At 45.1% G+C, this 23,115-nt stretch overlaps 2 protein-coding genes across 4 annotated transcripts in view; one reads left to right on the top strand and one right to left on the bottom strand.

Moving 5' to 3' along the window:
- The window catches only part of LOC126299343 (protein tyrosine phosphatase domain-containing protein 1-like), a 584,390-nt gene that overhangs the window by 9,274 nt on the left and 552,001 nt on the right, over positions 1-23,115 (top strand). Inside the window, exon 2 of the mRNA XM_049991191.1 lies at positions 1,674-1,898. Coding sequence (XP_049847148.1) covers positions 1,675-1,898 — 224 coding nt within the window. The 5' untranslated portion in view covers position 1,674. The remainder of the gene's footprint in view (positions 1-1,673; positions 1,899-23,115) is intronic.
- LOC126299340 (catenin delta-2) overlaps positions 1-23,115 on the bottom strand; it is a 468,367-nt gene that overhangs the window by 345,709 nt on the left and 99,543 nt on the right. The gene's annotated exons all lie outside the window — the stretch shown is intronic.

Below are 23,115 nucleotides of genomic sequence, written 5' to 3'. Positions count from 1 at the left end.
AAAAAAATAGGAGGTTACCGACTGAATACAAGACTTAATTGCGGGCCGCTGTGGGCCGAGCGGTTCTAGGCGCTTCAGTCTGGGACCGTGCTGCTGCTACGGTCGCAGATTCGAATCCTACCTCGGGCATCGATGTGTGTGATGTCCTTAGGTTAGTTAGGTTTAAGTAGTTCTAAGTCTAGGGGACTGATGACCTCAGACGTTAAGTCCCACAGTGCTTAGAGCCATTTGAACCAAGACTTAGTTGCAGATAGAAACCAACACGTCGCTCATAACGCAACAAAATCAACAGATGTAAGATAGTTTCGGGGGTACCTTTAGGAGGTGTAATGGGACCATTACTGTTTACAGTGTATATAAATGTCCTACTAGAATGCGTAGGAAGCTCTATAAGGCTGTTCGCAGATGATCTGGTCGTCCATAAGAAAGTAGCAATGCTAGATGACAATAACGATCGACACGAGGACAAACAGGGGCTTGATGATGGTGCAAGATATGGCAGTTGGCCCTGGACGTATATATAAGTAAAATATTGCGCATACATAGGAAAAGAAATCCACTCTTATACAACTACAGTACGGAAGCCAAATTTCTGGAAATAATAAATGACAGTAAAATATCAAGGAGTATCTACCCGGAGCGACGTTAAGCAGAATGACCACGCAAAACAAATAGTAACAAAATCAGATGTGGAACGGATTCACGGGAAGAATCTGAAGGGAATGTAATTCATACACTAAATAAATGGCTTAGAAGGCCCTTGTTCGACCGATTCTGGAGCATTGTTCATTAATCTGGGACCCTTACTAGGTAGAACTGATAGTAGAGGTAGAGAAGATCCAACGAAGAGCGGAGCGTTTCGTCACGGGATCGTTTAGTCAGCGCGACAGCGTTACAGAGATGCTCAACAAACTCCAGTGGCCGGCCGGTGTGCCCGAGCGGTTGTAGGCGCTTTAGTCTGGAACCGCGCGACCGCTACGGTCGCAGGTTCGAATCCTGCCTCGGGCGTGGATGTGTGTGATGTCCCTAGGTTAGTTAGGTTTAAGTAGTTCTAAGTTCTAGGGGACTGATGACCTCAGATGTTAAGTCCCATAGTGCTCAGAGCCATTTGAGCCAAAGTCCAGTGGCAGAGGCCACAAGAGCGGCGCTGTAGATCATTTTACAATTTCGAGGGAGTATTTTTTGGGTAGACTCTGACACCGTGTTACTTCCTCCCACATACGTCTCGTGAGATCACCACAACGAGATAATTAGAGAAATTAGAGCTAATATAAAGGCTTACCGACAATCGTTACTCATACACGCCATTAGCAAATGTAACAGGGAAGGAGGGGTGGGTCAGGTAGTGGTATCAAAAGTACACTCCGCTGTACACAGGTACGTGGCTTGCGGAGTTTGGTGTAGGTAAAGATGTTACTGGTTAAGAGAATTCAAGACACAGATGTGCACATATTCCCGGCCACGTCACCATTCCTCATTCTTCCCCCTTCCCCCCCTCCCCCCTCCCGCCCCCCGTACTTAAATTTCGCCCTATTTCTTTAATCTTTATCGGTATAGAAGATACAGTCTTATTAAATCGGATGACCCATTTTAAAACAGTGAGTATGCGTCTCGCCCTGTTGGTGTATGTGTGACTGCCAGTGAGGTGACAGGCTGTGCGCTGCTGCCGGCAGGATGGCAGAGCGCAAGGAGGCGCGGGGCCTGCGGCGGCAGCGGCGGCAGAGCGACGCGAGCGAGGCGCCGGCCGCCAACTACACGCGCCTCTCAGAGGGCCTGCGCCGCGTCACGCCCACCGCCATCCAGTGCTCCGTCTTCTGCGGCGGCCGGCACTGCAAGTACGAGAACCCCAACTCGCTCAACGCGCTCCACATGGCCGTCGATGGGCTCTACTCTCACTGGTAAGTGATGCCTGCGAAGCTCTGCTAACGTGTTCCCAGCAATCGGAAATCTCCTACTAACTCCTTCCCCCCCTACGTTACGAACGGGACTTGGGCTACAATTACTTGTGGGCTGGCTCCTTTCTAACCTCCTCAGAACTGAGACGGAGTAGAAGCCAGTTAGTGGATCGGAGACGATTGTTGTTATGAGAGGCGATTAAGTAGTTTCCGTGTGAGGATGTTCTATAGGATTCTGGTCGGGACTCTGTGCAGGCCGGTCCATTACAGGGATGTTATTGTCGTGTAACCACTCCGCCACAGGCCATGCATTATGAACAGTTGCTCGATCGTGTTGAAAGATGCAATCGCCAGCCCCTAATTGATCTTCAACAGTGGGAAGCAAGAAGGTGCTTAAAACGTCAATGTAGGCCTGTGCTGTGATAGTGTCATGAAAAACAAGGGGTGCAAGCCCCCTCCATAAAAAACATGAGCACACCATAACACACCTGTTGGCACTACACACGCTGGCAGATGACGTTCACCTGGCATTCGCCGTACCCACATACTGCCATCGGACTGCCACATTGTGTACCGTGATTCGTCATTCCACACAACGTTTTTCCACTGTTAAACCGTCCAATGTTTACGCTCCTTACACCAAGCGGGACGTCGTTTGAATTTATCAGCGTGATGTGTGGCTTATCAGCAGCCGCTCGACAATGAAATCCAAGTTTTCTCACCTCCCGCCTAACTGTCATAGTACATGTAGTGGATTCTGATGCAGTTTGGTTGGGGGGGTTGGGTTGTCTGGGGGAAGAGACCAAACAGCGAGGTCATCGGTTTCATCGGATTAGGGAAGGAATGGGAAGGAAGTCGGCCGAGCCCTTTCAAAGGAACCATCCCGGCATTTGCCTGGAGCGATTTAGGGAAATCACGGAAAACCTAAATCAGGATGGCCGGACGCGAGATTGAAACGTCGTCCTCCCGAATGCGAGTCCAGTGTGCAGTTTGGAATTCCTGTGTGATGGTGTGGATAGATGTCTGCCTATTACTCATTACGACCCTCTTCAACTGTCGGCGGTCTCTGTCCGTCAACAGACGTCGTCGGCCTGTACGCTTTTGTGCTGCACGTGTCCCTTCACGTTTCCACTTCATTATCACATCAGACACAGTGGACCTACGGGTGTTTAGGAGTGTGGAAATAACGAGTACAGACGTATGACGCAAGTGACACCCAATCACCTGACCACGTTGGAAGTCCGTGATTTCAGCAGAGCGCCTCATTCTGCTCTTTCACGACCAATGACTGCTGAAGTATTGAGTGCATGGCAGTAGGTGGTAGCTCAATGCACCTGATATGAAAAACATATGTTTTTGGGGATGTCCAGTTACTTTTGATCACATAGTGTATCTTGGTCTAAAAATTCAGTGTAAATCATGACCAATCCTCACCTGTACTTTTTACAGTAGGGGTGCTTTGCTAACAGTCATCCAAAGATCGGAGAGGGAAATTATGTGGATTACGTGGCTGTCGCCTGTCTGGATACCGTTCCTGATACAGAGGTAGTGTGGGTTGCATAAAACGAATCGGCAGGGGCAGCTGAATCCCTTGTATAAGCAACGACACGTAGGCAAGTGATTAGCGTGGGATTCGTGTCTTTCCGACGTGCGTGCGCTAAATGTGGAAACGTGAATTATGGCAACGTTATTCCCAAATGCGTCCAAATGGAACCGACGTACTGTTATTCTTTTCTTGGGCCTCGAAGGACAAACACCGGTAGACGTCCACTGGAGAATGAAGAATATGTATGGGGCAGTATGTCTGTCGAAAATCATCGTTGTGGAATGGTGCACCAATTTCTATACTGGTCGCAGTTCGGCACAGCACGCCGGTCGACCTGGGAGGCCAGCCTCATCCATCACGGGCAACAAGCACACTCAAGCATCCGCCATATAGAACTGATATCTCCCCATGTGATTATCGTGCCTTCGGTTTCTTAAAAAAGGGCATTGATAGCGCTCTTCGGCGTACCTCGTTCAAGAGACAGTTGGATTATAGCAAACTGTTCCGATTACTGTAATAATATAGATTCCCATAGACCAGGGAAAAGTACTGGTCCATGATTCGTTCTGCTTACTTGTAAAGAGTACATATGTAGGGACTTGAGAAAGAGAATTACACCTGTGAACCCACACGAAAATCATTCCTCAATAATTGCGGTGTTTTGTCAGAAAGAAGTACGTATTCTGGGTTTCCTAACGACACAGTTCCGTCTCGTATAGACTATTTTATGCCTTCAGAAATTAATTTGTTGAACGTTGTCATAATCTGCTTAACGGTTCAATGAAACCTTTGACGAGTACCAAAGAGTAGTATTTTTTACTTTGTATTTTCTTAAACTATACCTCATCATATCATTTGTTTTTAAGACAAATTTTTTTCATGCGTCTCTAAAGCTACTTCCCTGTAATACAGTCTGTAAGTGTTTGTAGATCTAAATCCATGCATGGAAAAACCGGATAGAATTTCCCTCTGTACCTCTGGTGCGTATCACACTGCGTACGAGAAAACCTTCCAAAGCAGACCTATTTATTTTGCTCCTTAGAAAAGTTTTCCACTGCGCTCACTTTATCTGTCCGTCGTCTGAAACGACACATCCGACGCTTCGACCAAGCCACGGAAATTACTGCGACCCCGTGACACACAGCTGCAGAGCAGGAATTTGAGGCGCCATACTGTGAGCCCAGAGAGCGGAACGCCTGTGAATAGTGGTGGACGTGTTCGTGGTATTGCGCCAGTGCTTGACGCACTCAAAGCTGCGAGTTGGGAGTGCTGCGCGTTTTTTGCCATCTAGTCGGTCGTCAGATGTGCCTCATGCTACGCAGCTATACTCATTAAGTTCTTAATAAAATACTTAAGCAATGAATTCACTTACGATGAGATGTTGAAAAAAATGAAACAAGCGAAACAAATGGGAATAGTATGGTACAATACAATAGGTAAACCACTCCCTTCACTTTTATTACACACGATGCATTTAAGGCTGAGGCATTTCCTGGTTCTTAAGCGTATTTAACTTTCTTCACAGAAGGATTAATTTCAGTAACAGATTTAATTATGTATAAACTGCAACATTTACATGAGTGTGTCAAGCAAGGAGCTACTATTGCTGTATCCGAACAGTGCGGGTTTGTTTTCACTCATCCACTTTAACTTACATTTTTCTACATTTAGAGCTAACTGCCATTAACCACACCAACTAGAAATTTTGTCTAAGTCATCTTGTATCCTCCTGATGTCACTCAACTTGGACACCTTACCGTACACCAAAGCATCATCAGTAAACAACCGTCGGTTATCATTTTTGCGGTAGTAACAATGACACATCAGAACTGCGCACATAACTTGGTATACTCCTACAGTCACTCAACTTCGGCAGCTTACTGTATGCGGTAGCATCATCAGCAGACAACCGTGGGTTAGTATCCACAGGTTGCTGTAATGTCAGTGACACATCACAGTTGCGTCCGTAACTTTATACCTTTGTTGCTTTCAACTCATTATTTTGAATTTTTTAACCTCCAGATAATTTCAGACGAAAAGAGATGCCCTTTTCTGAAATCATTCCAAAATAAGTTCGAGGATATAGTATGTTCCAGTTACAGTTTTGAAGGTGCACTGCTTCATCAAGAATTTTGCCACGACGAAATCTCGACCAAATTGCAATATAGAATCTATCGAATCAAGTAGTAGTGCAGAAATCTGTTTTAATATCAATGCACTTAGACACAGATGCAGATTTTTATAAAGTATTTTGTCTACTCGCATTAGGAAAATCTCGATACGCTCTGCTATAGTCGAGACGCGCGTGGACTGTCGCGCTACACAAGTTCATCATGTAAGAACGATCTGTGTCCCATGTCACACACGGATGCACTCCTAGTGCTTTGATGGCCCTTCCAGATTTGTCTGTTACACATTAATATGTTCTGTTGACGCCAGTTTCTAACCTACGTTAAGTCCAAAGCACACTACCTGACAAAAAGAATGAGAAGTGCCCAGAAGAAGAGGAAGTGAAATGAGACTTCAAGGGTTGAGAGGGTATGTGATGTTATTTCAGTGATTACAAAATCGAGTCAAATTTACAAAGAACTTCGCATTATGAGCCCAATAACTGTTGTAACTGGTTCTTGATAGCCTTGATGCTGGCTCTGAGACGGAGTTGACGTCCGGGATGGAATCGCACATCCTCTACCAGGAACAGATCTAGAGATCTTGTTTGTGACGCTGGCCGCGCTGGTCTAGCGGTTCAGGCGCTCAGTCCGGAACCGCGCGACTGCTACGGTCGCAGGTTCGAATCCTGCCTCTGGCATGGATGTGTGTGATGTCCTTAGGTTAGTTAGGTTTAAGTAATTCTAAGTTCTAGGGGACTGATGACCACAGCTGTTAAGTCCCATAGTGCTCAGAGACTTTTTTGTTTTTGTTTTTTTGTTTGTGACGGGAGCACTTCAACATGCCACAGACAGTTGATAGAGACATGTGCTGTATGGACGAGAATTGTCCTGTTGAAAAATTACGCCACGATACTGTCGCATGAGAGGTGGCACATGATGAAGCACTGTATGTGACGTACCATTGCGCCGTCAGAGTGCTCCCAATCACTGCCAGCCGTGACTCTGAAATCCCAAAAATGGCTCTGAACACTATGGGACTTAACAGCTGTGGTCATCAGTCCCCTAGAACTTAGAACTACTTAAACCTAACTAACCTAAGGACATCACACACATCCATGACCGAGGCAGGATTCGAACCTGCGACCGCTACAGTCGCACGGTTCCGGACTGCACGCCTAGAACCGCGAGACCACCGCGGCCGGCCGGAAATCACACACGATGGCTCAATACACCATGACGTGCCTCTCCAAAGCACTGGAGAATGGGGTCACTCCGTAGGTCGCTGCCATACTTGTCGACGAGGGTCATCTTGGGTTGTGCAGAATCGCAAATCATCGCTGAACGCAATGGGACGCCATTCGTCAGCAGTCTGTGCTTCCTGGTGACGGCATCATTAAAAAGGCAGTCATGTTTGAGTTGTGGTGTTAACAGCCGCCTATGCAATTTCCTAGTCCGGGTGCTGCTAGTCTCCTGCCAAGTGTGTGAGATGACACAGAATGCTGCATTGAGTCCATAACACGTTCCCGGACGGCAGGCATTAATGTAAAAGGGGTTATGACGTGTTTGGTGCACAATACGGCGATACTGCCTTGCGGTGGTCACACGTTGTGGACCGTAACTCTGACGACGAGTATGTCTGCTAAACACACATGCAGTCCAACATCAGGCTAATGTCACACCAGAATGCCCCACAAATCTAGCTAGTGCACGATTCGTTCAGTCGGCCAAATGGAGACCCATATTGAGTCCCATTTCTACTTCTTTTGGGTGCAGATAACAATGTCACACAGCCCTGGTAACAACATTAAACACAAACTACACTAATGAACACTGGTGTCCTTTGTATCTGTCACAGAGAACTGAAACTCTAATCGTTTACAAACCTATCGGTGATGTGTGTGTGTGTGTATACAAACCTACGACGACATCCGGCCACGTCTTCTGAGTGCTTAATTTTTTCTTCTTTTTTTTTTTTTCAAGCGATGGATGTGTTTTAGTTTTCTAACCATAAGCATATCCCTAACCTTGCTGTTCCGTAGGAGTCTATGGGGACAATATGTAGATACTTTTGTTTGGAACATGATAATTATAATTTTTTGTGGTCTACTTTGTGCGCAGTTTTTCCACGGCCTGGTCTAATAGCATGAATCATCTACGAATTGGAGAACGTAACAACTGTCGGACATTATTCCACATATGTCGCTTGTGTACCTGTTTACCATTAAAGACGAAAAGCCAGCTGTAACAGCCCTCGCACTTATGGCTTTCATGTCACTCTTAATCATAAATGTACGTCGGGCACCAAGATTTTTAGACTGCACGCGAATCGCTCGGGAAGTCGCTGTATAATTAATTTACGCAGTAACATGGGTATAGAAACAGGGTGACAATTATTGAACTATAGGAAATAGAATCGTCATAATTTCTGAAGGGTTTGCGTTAGGACGTTCAAACTGCATTCTTGGCAGCGGGGCATGATGACAATGAGTATGCGCATGCATTGTTTGGTTTGGCGACGAAGCTCACTTTCATTTGGATGCATTCGTCAACAAGCAAAACTGGCGCGTTTGGGGGGCTGATAATCCGCATTTCGCGATCGCGAAGTCTCTTCACCCTCAACGGCTGACTGCGTGATGTGAAATGCCCAGTCACGGAATAATCGGCGCGATATTCCTGTATGGCACGGTGACTACCGAACGGTACGTGAAAGTTTTGGAAGATGATTTTATCCCCATTATCCAAAGTGACCCTGATTCGACAAGATGTGTTTCATGCAAGACGGAGCTCTACCCCTTAGAAGCAGGAGAGTGTTTCATGTCCTGGAGGAGCACTTTGGGGACGGCATTCTGGCTCTGGGGTACCCAGAGAACACTGGCATGGGCCTCGATTGGCGGCCATATTCTCCAGATATGAGCACATGCGACTCTTTTACGTGGAGCTGTATTAAAGACAAGGTGTACAGCAAGAACCCCAAGACCATTGCTGAGCTGAAAAAAAGCCATTCTGCGGTCATAGACAGCATCTATGTTTCGACACTTCAGCGGGTCATGCAGAATTTCGCTATTCGTCCGCGCGACGCAGGCATATAGAACATGTCAAAGCCTAAATCCGAATATCTACATGCTGAATAAAGTCTGTGCACGCCGTAGTTTGTAATTAATTTACGTTTTTTCATGCAGTTAAATAATTATCATACTGTGCTCAGTCATAGGCATCAACGTAAACAGCGTTTACGTATATTCCTGCGAAAACCTTGGTTGATATAGGTTGTCAGTACAACTAAGATATCGCCTGCGTCCATACTCTGAAAGAATCCGTACTAGTTCCTCGGAAGGCAGTGTTCGATTCCAATCCAGCAGTCTAATCTTTTTTCTTCCTATTCTGTCAAGTATTTCGTGAGGCAGGAGAGCAGAATTTATGACTCCAATAGATAATTTGGTTTTTATGCTCACTAATAGGCAGTAACCTGACTGTCACTAACAGCAAGATGTTTATCGTCTGACTCCATATTTTAAGTATGGTGCACAGTCTTTGTCTTCCTGTTTCCGGTAGGTGCCATATCAATCGGTAATGCATCTTGTCTAGGTCAAGATCTGTTTCTCCTTCAAGCAGTGTCTTGCTCCGTCTCTGACGTAATCAGGGGATGCAACAGATTTGATAGATTTACCATGTTATCGCCATGGGTGTTACGTACCTCTGGGTCTACCGCTCTTCGAGCCTGTTCGTTTAATAACACCTCCAATACTCCTTTGCTTAACAATTCTGCTTCCTGTCCCTTTCTTCATATTTATTTAATAACGAGCCGAAATCCTCCTCGGTATTTTTTTTGGTTACTTTTGAATAGTCGTTCGAATTCTGCTATGAGGAATTTAAGGTGCTGGTAATTTTCCCCTTGTAACGTCTGCTCTGTAGCGCCTTAGGACTCCATTTCAATATGTATTCACTTTCCGACATCCAGCCACGCGCAGAGTGTTCTTCTTCGTGTCCTTGTTGCTGCAACAATCTCAGCAGCGATTCCTATGGCTTGAAGAGATTGTGATTGTCTCATTCTGTGTCACCGATTTTGCCTTACAACAATATATTTTGGTCTACGAATCTAGTGTAAGCTTCGTATTGTGTCTTCCTGGTATATTAACGACATCTGAGATGGATACTTGTTATGGTGGATACTGTAGTCTATAGAGTGCTGAAAACTGTTGACAGGTAAGACTCTAGGGTAACGTGTACTAGTTCTCAAGTGACCTTTAAGGTGAACCGTTACCATTATTTTTATTACGTTTACTGGGGAATGCAATTGATGGGATCGACCAATTGGCGTCATTCAAACGAACAAGGTGTACCTCGTCCATTGTTCCCAAACGTTTTTCACCCCATCCGGTGGGCTGCGATGAGCTCTGGATCTCATAATGGGAACTGCAATCACGCATTCGTACTCGTCGGGTTACACACACATAAAAAAACGTTTTGCATCACTCCGGTTCCGGAACCTGTACAGAAAATTGGAAGAGAGATCAATATAAACATCATTTCCGCCCTTTTTACTGCTCATGAAAACCACACATTGCACGTGGTACCACCATACAGCGAGACCTTCAGAGTTGGAGGACCAGGTTGCTGTACACACCAGTACCTCTAATACCCAGTAGTACGTCCTCTTGCATTGATGCATCCCTGTATGCGTCGTGGCATTCTATCCACAAGTTCATCAAGGCAGTTGGTTCACATTGTCCCACTCCTCAACGGCGATTCGGCGTAGATCCCTCAGAGTGGTTGGTGGGTCACGTCGTCCATAAACAAACCTTTTCAATCTATCTTAGGCATGTTCGATAGGGTTCATATCTGGAGAACATGCTGGCGCCTCTAGTCGAGAGATATCATTATCCTGAAGGAAGACATTCACAAGATGTGAATGATGGGAGTGCGAATTGTCGTCCATGAAGACGAATGCCTCGCCAATATGCTGCCGATATGGTTACTCTATGGATCGTAGGATGGCATTCACGTATCGTACAGCCGTTAACTCGCCTACCATGACCACCAGCGGCGTACGTCCGTCCCACATAATGCCACCCCAAAACTTCAGGGAACCACCACATTCCTGCACTCGCTGGACAGTGTCTAAGGCGTTCAGCCTGACCGGGTTGCCTTCATACACGTCTACGACGATTGTCTGGTAGAAGGCAGATGCGACACTCATCGGTGAAGAGAACGTGATGTCAATTCTGAGCGGTCCATGTGGCATGTTGTTGGGCCCATCTGTACCGCGCTGCTTGGTGTCGTGGATCCAAAGATGGACCTCGTCATGGACATCAGGAGTGAAGTTGCGCATCATGCAGCCTATTGCGCACAGTTTGAGTCGTAACAAGACGTCCTGTGGCTGCACGTAAAGTAGTATTCAACATGGTGGCGTTGCTGTCAGTGTTCCTCCGAGCCATAATCCGTAGGTAGCGGTCATCCACTGTAGCAGTAGCTCTTGGGCTGCCTGAGCTAAGCATGTCATCGGCAGTTCCTCTCTCTCTTTGTCTCCTCAATGTGCGAACAACATCGCTTTGGTTCACTCCGAGATGCCTGGACACTTCCCTTGTTGAGAGACCTTCCTGGCGCAATGTAACAATGCGGACGCGAACAAACCGCTGTATTGACCGTCTAGGCATGGTTGAATTAGAGACAACACTAGTTGTGTACCTCCTTCCTCGTAGAATGACTGGAACTGATCGGTTGTCGGACCCCCTCCGTATAATAGGCGCTGCTCATTCGTGGTTGTTTACATCTTTGGGAGGGTATAGTGACATCTCTGAATAGTCAAAGGGACTGTCAACGTCTATCTTCAGGAGTTCTGGGAACCGGGGTGATGCAAAACTGTTTTTGATGTGTGTATTTTGTACACTTTCCTCCAGTAACTGGATGTTAAGAAAGAAGGACGAGTTGTATTTAAAGTTCTCTGATCAATGAGATCATTAGTCGCAGCACAAGTTCCGACTGGGAAAAATGGTAGGACAGGGGTTCGGCTGTTCCCTCTCCAAAGAAACATTTTCGGATTTATTTTAACGATTTAGGGAAAATCTAAATCTGAATGGCCCTATAGAAATTTCAGTCTCGATTCTCCTGAATGAGAATCCAGTTTCTTAACCACTGCGTCACCTCATTCGGTGGAATGTTAATGGCTCTTTGGCTGGCAACAATAGCAAAGCATTAGATCTTCCAAGTCGTGCAACAAATGCTTCAAGACATCTTGGTGTGTCGATTATGGCTACCTGACTAAACAGAATGTCATTGCGAATGAGTAATGCCGTTTCGCTAAATCTCACTTCTCTCTACGCTCTAGAATATTCGTAGTTCCAGAAATTAGTCGCTACGCTGTGACATGTTTCTGTTATCCCACATCCGGATGTGTCTTCAGCTTTAAGTGTTGCTAGAAGGTGTGTTCTATTACAAGGGGTGATCAAAAATTTTCGGTTTGAGGGCGTTGCTGCAGAGTATATGCAACGTATGGCAACTGCGATGCTGGTATATAATCACTGACATTTAGGCAAGGCATTAGTGTGACATCCGTATCTTCCCGATGTGTCTGCAGTAAATACGGAAACGTGATCTATGGGGACGTTATTACCAAATGTCCAAACAGTATCAACATGCTATTATTGCTTTTTTGGCTGCCGAAGGACAAACACATTGCGTGGTTCGCCATATTTGGCTATAGAAGGGTTAGTGGAGAATGCTGTCTCCCTTAAACCTGTAGTGTCATTTAGACATCGAAGCACCATCGCATATGCATTGATGTTCATGTTTTATGCAGGGGGAAACCGAACTCCACAGACAAAATTTCGGAAGTTGTCAGGAATAATTTCTGTGTAAGGGTCCTGTGGTCGCCGGTGGGTCAATGCAGGATAATAATTTAATTGATTTATTCGGTTTGTTGTCTCAGTTACTTTTGTTTCTGTGATATTACCTTCACAACAGAGAAAAAGACTACAGAATGTAATTCCCAAATACGGAAGGATACGCTTTCACGTAGGTGCCTATTTACAGATGTAAATATACAATGATGTGATTTCCGTCCCTATGACAATAGCTGAGTCGTTTTGCCGCTCTTCAATCGCATTGTGTCTCTGAATTCCTAAGGGACCAAACTGCTGAGGTCATCGGTCCCTAGACGCACACACTACTTAAGCTGACTTATGCTAAGAGCAACACACACATCCATGCCCGAGAGAGGACTCGAACCTCCGGTCCATTGCATAATGTGAACCCATACTCGATGTACATATTGGTCAAGTCTTCGTGTGTAAACCTACCTGTAACGCTGTGTATCCCTGTCAAAGCACAACTAATACTGCTGGAAAAATCAAATCCGCGACAGACCCGAGCATTACTGAATGAAATCTCGATGGCGAAGAGTAAAACGGGCATGACTGTCGTGAACTGCACATGCCGCTGAGTTCATGGAACAAGTTTGTTTCCGAACACGACACACAGTGCACATCGTCGACATCTGCACAGTTGAGCAGATTTTTTCAGTGTAGTGTAGGTAGAAAGATAACTTCTGGTATGATGGCAATCAGAAATTAAATTGCTTTGTAATGAGACACCTTATCCCAATGGTCCCTTATACTAAAATCTCAGAAAAAGTCCCTGAACAACGTCCTGAATTTTGTCGGAGATCGGATTCACCCAGCATGTATGTATGTCTTCCGTCCAGTTTTAATATGCGTGATAAGTTCACATTTTTGTTTGTTTGGGCTCACTGCTGCTGGGCAGTAACTGTACTGACATTCGACGTGGTCTTACCACAAAGCCGGGGCTAAAAAAAATGGTTCCAATGGCTCTGAGCACTATGGGATTCAACTTCTGAGGTCATTAGTGCCCTAGAACTTAGAACTACTTAAACCTAACTAACCTAAGGACATCACACACATCCATGCCCGAGGCAGGATTCGAACCTGCGACCGTAGCAGTCGCGCGGTTCCGGACTGAGCGCCTAGAACCGCTAGACCACCGCAAGTCGGGGCTACTTGTAAGTGCTTGACTCATGGGAGTCTGTCTCGGAAGTCGTGCAGAGACTGGGCTTTCCACGTGCCACCATCTCGAGGTGTACCGGACAAATCGCCACCACCAGACTCAAATGCCTTGAACAACAACGTGTTGAGGACTGTGGCCACCGTCGACAGGGGAAAATCACTTGCCAATACAATGCTGGTCAATAAAAGCACATAGAAGCCACACTATCCCGAACCACCACCGTACTATGGCGATACAGACCCACCAAACTCGGTTCATAATCAAGAAAGCTGCTGTTGAGCTGTATGGGAAAGGTCACGTACAGTGCTGAGTACACGTTGCTACGCACCGATGGCAGAGCACAAATAGTCGAAAATCATTCATCCAGCTTTCTAACAGGGCACCGTTAAGGAAGATAGTGGGGGTATTCTGCTTAGGGGATGTTTAAAAGGGATAAAGTTGAGCCTTGATAAGTCTGCCAACAGCTCTCACTGGCCTATCATGTGTTCCGTTTATTCACTTATACATCCCGTAGATGATGCACCACCTCATCGCTTTCGAGTTACGTAGCAATTATTTGAAGAACACTCCGTGGCCATGAGCTTGCGTGTAGGGACGCTCGCTATATCTCCCTCAATTGGGCGCGTGTGTTACCTCAACTACAGAGAAGTACACAGCCTCAGAGAGAGCTTTGACCAGTCCTCACGACTGCTGGGTGTTGTTTTGAGCATTCGTGGATGAGCAGTCGCTAATGCTTTCAGCGTCTCGTAGATTCCAAGCCAATAACATGTCAGATGAGCAAGAAAAAGCAAGCTTCGTCCCTTTCCTTCTTATAAAAATTGTGATTTTTTATGTTCTAAATTATTTTTGTTATGATTTTTAAGAGCTAAATTAACTGAAAGATTTTCAAAACGTAGTGGATTACTTGTCATATTTTTGTTCGTCACTTTAGAAGTACTTGCTGAACGACGGTAAATTATAACTATCTATTCCTTAGTTTTGATATCTGCTCAGGGTATCATTTTGTTTGACCCTGTAGTTGATTTATGATGTGAACTATAAGTAACTGGGCATTGTTGCTAAGCTTATTATGGTCTATGTTTTGGCAGTCATTTGGGTCTCATGGATGGAATCCTACTGAAGTATGACAAACATCTTTCATTATTCGCTTTACTGTTTTTAAAGACAGTTCAGTACCCAGCAAGAAATAACATTTTGTGTACATCCTACGAAGGTTGTAAAATATTTATCATTTAGTGTTTTAGAAGGTACTAAAATGTATAAATTCACAAGAAGGCCTACTCCATACGTGTCTTGTCATCTATCACCGCAATGGTTACTGCGCGGGACTCTTATTATCGAGAACAGCAATCCAGTACCATCCCGCCACATGGCTTCAAGTTTTCCATGGTTCTCCTAAGTCTGTCGAGGCGAATGCTGGGACAGTTTCTCAAACAAGGCCCTGGCCAGTTTCGTGCCCTTCTTTATAATACGGAGCTCTTGCTCTTTCTTATTACTTCAGTATTGACGGAACGTTCAATTCTTCCCTCCTAAATTCCTCATTTCTTCCTTCTTTTCTGCCTATCCTTTAGTAGATAATACTCACAGCCAAAAGGGTTAGTTTGGTAGAAACATGTGAAGCAAGCAGGCAACCATGCTATGGAGACGCAATCGGCTTTCTAAAGCAAACTGAGCGAGTTTGAAAGGGGTCAAATTGTGGTGTTCCGAATAGTGGGACGGTCCTTTTTGGAGAATTACTAGACAAGCATCAACCATACAACGACCCTGGTATCGGTAGTCACGTGGACATTCTCACACCTGTAGATCAGGTTCTGGACGTCCACGCACCACAGACGCTCGCTAAGACCGTCGTATTGTAAGGGCAGCAGTGGCAGATCGTACAGCTACCACAGCACGGACAAAAGGGCTTGTGAACCCAGACGTGTCAACAAGAACTGTTGCGAACTGGTTATTAGCAGGGCAACTATGGACACGCCCACTTCTACCCCATCTTCCACTCACGCGACAGCATCGACGTGCATGGCTCGTCTGTTGCCGTCAGAGGCTCACTTGGAAGATGGAATGACGCGCCGTGGTCTTCAGCAAGTGATGGTCGTTTGCTCGTATGATGTCGACCTGGTGAGCGCTGTCTCGTAGAGTGCATTCGTGGAAGAGGCCTTATGGTCTGGCGTGCGACAAGCTATAACTCTCGTTCACCTTTGGTTTTTCTGGACGGGACGCCAACCAGAGGATGGTATGTGCAGAATGTTGTTAGACCCGTTCTTTTTCTGTTCTTGCGACAGGAAAGTGATGTGTTGTTTCAACAGGATGATGTTCTCCCACACACTGCCCGTAAAGACAAAGTGCTCTGCAAGACGTGCAGCAACCTCCTGGCCAGCACGAACTCTGGAATTGTCTCCAATTGAGCACATGTGAGATATGATGGGACGATAAATGACTTGTGCAACTACTCAACCAACAACTCTTACAGAACTACGTGAACAGGTCGAGCAGTCATGGAAGAACGTATCCTAGGGCAGTAGTCACCATATATACAATCGACTGGATGCAAGAGTCAGCGTCTGCATTGCCGCCTGTGTAGACTATACCACATACTAAGATGGGTGTTTCGGCATGGGTCGATACATGGAACCTCAGAACCTCTTGTGTTCTTTATCTGTAAACGTAATCGTTTCATGTACTTCACACGCACTGTTGGAACAACCAACCTTGAGAGAATTGAAAACCTCTAAAGGAGTATTGTGTGCCTTGAACTGAGGACCTAGAAACGACGGAGAGGCTTCGTCCCGCTGTAGCCTTCAGTGGTTCACAACCCCACAGCAGGCCACAGCAGTCTACCCACCCCATCGCCGCCCCACACCGAACCTAGGGTTTTTGTGCGGTTCGCCCCCAGTGGAGACCCCTCCGTCCCGGGAACGTCTCATAGCAGACGAGTGTACCCCAAATGTTTGCGTAGTAGAGTAATTATGGTGTACGCCGTACGTGGAGACAATGTTTGGGCAGCAATCGCCGACATAGTGTAACTGAGGCAGAATAGGGTAACCAGCTCGCATTCGCCGAGGCAGATGGAAAACCGCCTTTTTTTTTTTTTTAAAAAAAAAAAAACCATCCACAGGCTGGCCGGCACACCAGACCTCGACACTAATCCGCCAGGCGGATTCGTGCCGGGGACTGGCACACCTTCCCGCTCGGGAAGCAGCGCATTAGACCGCGCGTTCCAAGATGCATATACTGAAAGGCAAGGGCACAGTGACACAGATCTGTGCCATATATCGTTTCAGTTTACTGGAGACAGCTACCGACTGTGCAACAATAAGAATATTTTCTTTATTTTTCAAAATTTCTTATAACTTTTCTCAGGATATAAATTTAAAAGAAACTGCGTTGATGGGTATATGTGTAGCGTGTGGGCTGCTGGGACCATTTTCAATCCAACGGTCGCTTAGCTTTACAAAATGTACTGTGGAAGTAGCTAAATGTGTAAATCTCACTGTGAAGGCGCCAAATAATAGATCCTATGTAACAGAGGATAGCCTACCATCTTATAAAATGTGTTAAAATAGATAGCGTCCCGTATAGGCAATAAATTCAGTGAATTTAGAGAACCTCTGGACATCATCTCGGTACGAGTTTTACTTTGCGGAAACATTGTAAATTGGAATTAGCACAAGATGCTAAACAAATGAGCTCAGGTGCTTCGAAGTGCATGTCCACACTAAAGACGTCAATGAAGATAGGAAGGTAGGTATATTAGAGTTAAATGCCCTGTAGACATCGAGGTGACAACGAACATAGCCCTAGCTGTGATGAAGGACGATGCCCAACACGGGGTCGGTCATGATGTACTGAAGGAACCTTCCCAAACTCATGTAAAGGGATTTAAAGAAACCAGGGCACCCAACGTCCATGTCTCCTAACGAGGACTTGCAGCTTGCACCTCCAAAATATAACAACGCCTTAACGACTGTACCATCTCGCTTGGTTATCCATCTATCTTTCTTGACCTTTTACTTGCCATACACATAGCCAAAGAGATTATTACAGTATACATAATCACACGCTGAAGAGAAGCGCAAAACTATGTCAGAGAATGTTCCATTCTGGGTGTGAAGTAATAGTCATGTTCGATAGCAGCACAGTATAACAGAGTCTCAGCTGCGACACTGAATTTTGTGTGCACAGGGGCAGCCAGCAGAAGATTGGCGAGTCTCTGTCAGATAAACAGACACTGTCTGAGGAATAAACGACTAGTTGGTCGTTTGCTGTCGGTGGTCCGGTATCTGATTTAGTCGATTTCGCTGAAGATAATGTTACCTGTTGATTTACCAGGAGAACACGGTTAGTGCCATAACCCGATTTCCCAGCAACTTAGCTAAATGGAAGAGGAATCAAAATAAGCTAACACTCGTCTCGGCTTATCCGTAGATACCCAACTGTTTCCGAGAAAAGGACGATCAAAGATTTTGATATGATTTACATGCCTTTTAGCGCGATGTTGTCTCAGGTGAAATTGTGGCGCAGTTGACTAACGTCGCGATTTCTCACTACTGCGCCCCGTGTTCGAAACTCGATTATTGTTTTTATTTTTTTATTTACCGACCCACGTCGAGGTGGGAGATACAAGCGCGTTATAATAAGTGTAAAACTGCAACTGATTTCACTATGTGATATATGTTTGTTTGTTTGATGTTTCCAAGGTTTACGACCTTTTTAAATTCTCATATTCTTATGTTTCATTCCTGTATCAGTTCTTATATTAATCCTTATAATTTATTCTTATGTTTATTCTTCAGAAATATTTGGTGCATTCCCTTGGATCATACCAACCGTAGAAACATTCGAAACAAGGAAATTCCAAACACAACGAGCATCGCGTGCAGACAGATTTGCCACAGTGACATTTATTCCGATGAATCTCACTCGAGATAGAAAGGGTGTTAACATTGCTGAATATTTCACTCGTTGGCAATAATGTCGGGCAAACCACGCATAACGGATGACTTTACCAAAAACTGGTACCTGCCGTTGCTCATGGATCAAGATACACTACAGAAATTTCACCAATGAAATGAAATGATCGTGAGGCACTGTTGGACAGGAGGCCCCGTTCGGGGGAATTCGGCAGCAGGGTTACACGTCTTATTTCAGGTGTCACCACAATGGGTGACTTGCGTGTCGGTGATGATGAAAGGATGATGACAACACAACACCCAGTCCGTTGGCACTTGCCTTTCCGTAAGTAAACACCATGTCGGCAAACACTCGATTCGAAAACGGAACCATTGTGTACAACGCTGTATCACATCCACTACAAGATGAATCAGGAAGAGAAGTGACAAAGCTTACCAATTACCATGGCAGGAGAGGGCACTAGGCCATGACGAATGACGATGATATTTGGTTTGCGGGGCGCTCAACTGCGCGGTTATCAGCGCCCGTACAAATTCCCAATCTTTACACAGTTCAGACTCGTCACTTTCACGAATGATGATAAAATGATGCGGACAACACAAACGCCCAGTCCCCGAGCGGAGAAAAATGACGTTTGAGGAACAGTGGTGGTGGTGGTTAGTGTTTAACGTCCCGTCGACAACGAGGTCATTAGAGACGGAGCGCAAGCTCGGGGTAGGGAAGGATTGGGAAGGAAATCGGCCGTGCCCTTTCAAGGGAACCATCCCGGCATTTGCCTGAAACGATTTAGGGAAATCACGGAAAACCTAAATCAGGATGGCCGGAGACGGGATTGAACCGTCGTCCTCCCGAATGCGAGTCCAGTGTGCTAACCACTGCGCCACCTCGCTCGGTGAGGAACAGTATCACCCTCTAGGAGGAACCCATTCATACTGTAATTGTGGCTGCACGGTACAGCGTGTGTTGGATCACAGTCTCTGGAACAAACTCTGATTGAATAAATTGTCTCTAGCATGTATTTCCGGACATAAGGTAATTAGACCTTTCTGTTCCGCATCCCCTCATTGATCTATGTACACGGCGGAAAAAATTATCCTGTATACACAATGATTCCGTCATGATATTACAGACTTTCAGGTATGATGGGGAAGTATAAATGTATCAATTTGAGGTAAGGGACAACGGTCCGGAAACGAACGAGTCGCAAGTTATACTCGCAAATTGTTCTGGTACCTCTGACGGTGGAATACTCATACATGTACAGGTATAGCTGTTCCTAAGAATGTACGAGTACGGTAGGTAACTTTCATAGGTGTTGAATGGACCAAAACAAGAAAAAAGTGTGTAGTAAATATGGGCTGTAAAACCCATACCTGAGGAGCTACGAGCACTTGTTCATCTTCGATACTGTGAAATACATCTCCTATATTGAACGAGTACTCATAGCTCTTAACGTATGCATTTAGAACGCATGTTTACAAGATATTTTTTTCTTGTTTTGGTCCGTACTACCACCTCTGAAAGTTGTCTACCCTGAAATCTTAGTAACAACAGTACCAGAACACCACGGTCAGAGGTATCAAAACGATTTTCACTTAAAACTTTCGAGTCATTTGTTTCCGGACCAGGGATCCTTACCTCATAATTCTTCAGGAGCCCTGAAAACTTTTATCATCATCACCGACCTTCGTTTTCTCAGAAACGGTCGAGTATCTACGGATAAGCCGAGACATGTGTTCCCTTATTTTGACTCTTCTTCCACTGAGCAAAATTTTTAGGAAATCGAGTTATGGCACTTGCCGTGTTCTCCTCATTACTAGCGGAATTTGCGCCACCGCTTGAAGTGATCGAGTTTCCCCAGTTCCGAACGGTTGTCCACCCACATGTACCATTACAACACCAGACCTGATGTGCGTTCACAAATCAGTACAGAAATCAATATCGAGATCAGGTAGATCGTAAACTCGAATGATCACAGCAAAGACGAGTGCTCGCAAATAACTGTTTTAATTTATCTTTTGCTACTTTTTACCAATATAAATTACCATTAAAGATCCTTGGACGACTATCATGGTCCAAAAAGATACCACAAAATGAGAATCATACAGCAAAAAGTTGAGACACAAAGTAAATTCCACAGAGGCAGCTCGCTGATGTCTGTTGCTACGAAGGCTTTACGTCTTTATCCTTGTATTTCTGTGAAAAGCCTACGACCACCACTATTCCGTTAGGTAATTTACCGACAGATGTCGCTAGTTCCAAGTCTAATATTAGGCATATCAACCTCGAAAATGTCGTGCCGTTTGCTAACAGTTCATTCCGACACTAATAAGGCGGTATCTCAAATTGATCGGAAATCTGCAGCTCTAAATCACTGTGTTTATCTTTTTGATTAGTTTCAAACTATGTAATTGTCTGTTTCTATGTATATTCTGTTGTCTGATGGGGCGATCCATCAAAGCAGTTTCACTAAGTTCCCTCACATCACGCGAACCTTATATTTTGAACGGAGTGTTTTCTAGATCTTCTCTTTCAGCGCTTGCGCCGAGTCAAGCTGTCGATGGAATGGTGTTTTTGCGTGCATTTCCGCTGTATTCGGAGAATACGATAGACTGACGAGCAAGTTCTAGTTCGCCGTCGATACAAGAGCGTCCGCCCTCTGTGGCCGTGACAAGAAGTCACTGTCGAACAGCCACGCAGGAGCCTGCGGTTAGCTGACCCACAATACTATACTAGTCTCCTACAGAGTGCTTTAATCTGTGTACTGAAAAAAATGTATTTTTTCTCCTGTCGGAACGTCTGTTAATTCCCTCAAGATGTTTAATCAGTATTATCATAACGCAAATGGGTTCTCTGCAACGATCTCTTTTTAACATAGCAGCTCCAGACTGGGTATTTCTGGTGAGTGGAGAAATAGTTATCTTAACAATGTCACAATGTATACATTTCTACAGCATTGTACAAACGAGATGATGTACCCTTGGAAATGGGCCTGCTTGACGGAGCTACCTTGCCATTTCCTGAAGCCAATCACGGATACCACAGCAAAGGTAAATCAAGAAGACTGGACGGAGATTCAAATGTCGCTACACCGGTATGCGTGTTAGGGGTCTAAACCACTTCGGCATCTCGCTCGGTAAAGGAAATGGAGTAGAATGAGGCAGAATGGCTGCAGGAAGGACGGAAGATTAGAGTTTAACGTCCCGTCGATATCGAGGTCGTTAGACGCGGAGCACAAGCTCAGATTGTTTCAAGGATGAGGAAGGAGATCGGCTGTGCCCTTTCAGAGGAAACATGCCGGTATTTGCCTCAACGATTTATGAAGTCGCAGAAAACCTAAATCTGGATAGTCTGACGCGGATCGACCGTCACCCTCCCGAATGTGACTCCACTGTGCTAACAACTGCGCCATCTCGTTCGGTAGGATGAAAGACAAATAGCCGTTGATGAGCGTTACCTTGCCTTGATGAACTACATTTCTGGAAACTTTATTTCAAAAGTATTTCTTCTTCCACTTCTTAAGAATTTCGACGCAGTGTTTTTCATAATACACGCTCTGTTCTTAATCTAATTTATAGGAATATTTCCAAACAGAAAATAAGGATTAGGATATTGTTGATCGGTCACCGACACTTACGGGACGTACAAATCTGCTACACTTCCATAGTGGGTAGGAATCTCCAACACGTAAATAGCTAGAGACTTCAAAAGCTAAACACTACGCCTTAAATCTAACAGAAAATGTTAGGAAACCAATTACTTAACACTTAGTTTCATCGACATCAAAATCTTATTATATCTTTTCATATCCAAGATCTCCTGAAAATTAAAATTGTTGAGTTATTTCATTTGTGACTAATCCTGGCATTATATTACAAATACATTTTCCCGCAGAGGGGCTCATCATGCTCATTATTTCCTGCACGTCGCTGACACTCCACTTGATACGTCATATCGTGCACCACATCATTCTGATAGCAAAAGAGACCAGACTGATACTGTTCTATTGTACGAGTACATCTCAAATATCAGAAGTTCGTATTAGCTTAAATGTGAATCTCTTTCATAAGGAAGTACTAGTACAGCATTTACGAATACACTGCCATCGTTTCCAAAGCTTACCCACAGCTCCAGCCTTCTCGATTTAGAAATTTCGCGTAGGACCTGGCTCAACAAGTCTCTTCAGAAAAAAGTCATAATGAAGTGGATGCAGAGTTGTCTTAAGACTCATCTACAGCTACATCATACCCCGCAAGCCACCTAATGGTGTGTGACGGAGGCTGCTTTTTGTACCACTAACTGAGCCCTCCAACCTTGCTCCACTCGCGAGTAGCGCGCGGCAAGAACGATTGTCAGTAAACCTCTGTATTGGCTCTATTTTCTCAAATTTTCTCCTCGTAATCATTACCCGTGACGTATGCGGGGGGAAGTAATATGTTGTCCGACTCTTCCCGGAAAGAGCTCTCTCGAAATTTCAATAGCAAGTCTCTCAGTTAGACTCACTGAGCAACTCTCCGTCGTGCTCCACGTATTGTACTCCTTGAGAGTACCACAAGGGGAAGGCCTCAGACACGGCCAATTGATTCGGCTCATATTTGGCAGGTCGCTTGTGCCCAGGCTAAAATGAAAGCCT

The sequence above is a fragment of the Schistocerca gregaria genome, chromosome X (assembly GCF_023897955.1).
Source record: "Schistocerca gregaria isolate iqSchGreg1 chromosome X, iqSchGreg1.2, whole genome shotgun sequence".
Taxonomy (NCBI): domain Eukaryota; kingdom Metazoa; phylum Arthropoda; class Insecta; order Orthoptera; family Acrididae; genus Schistocerca; species Schistocerca gregaria.
Note: the sequence above shows the minus strand (reverse complement) of the source record. Positions and strands in the feature narration are given on the sequence as shown.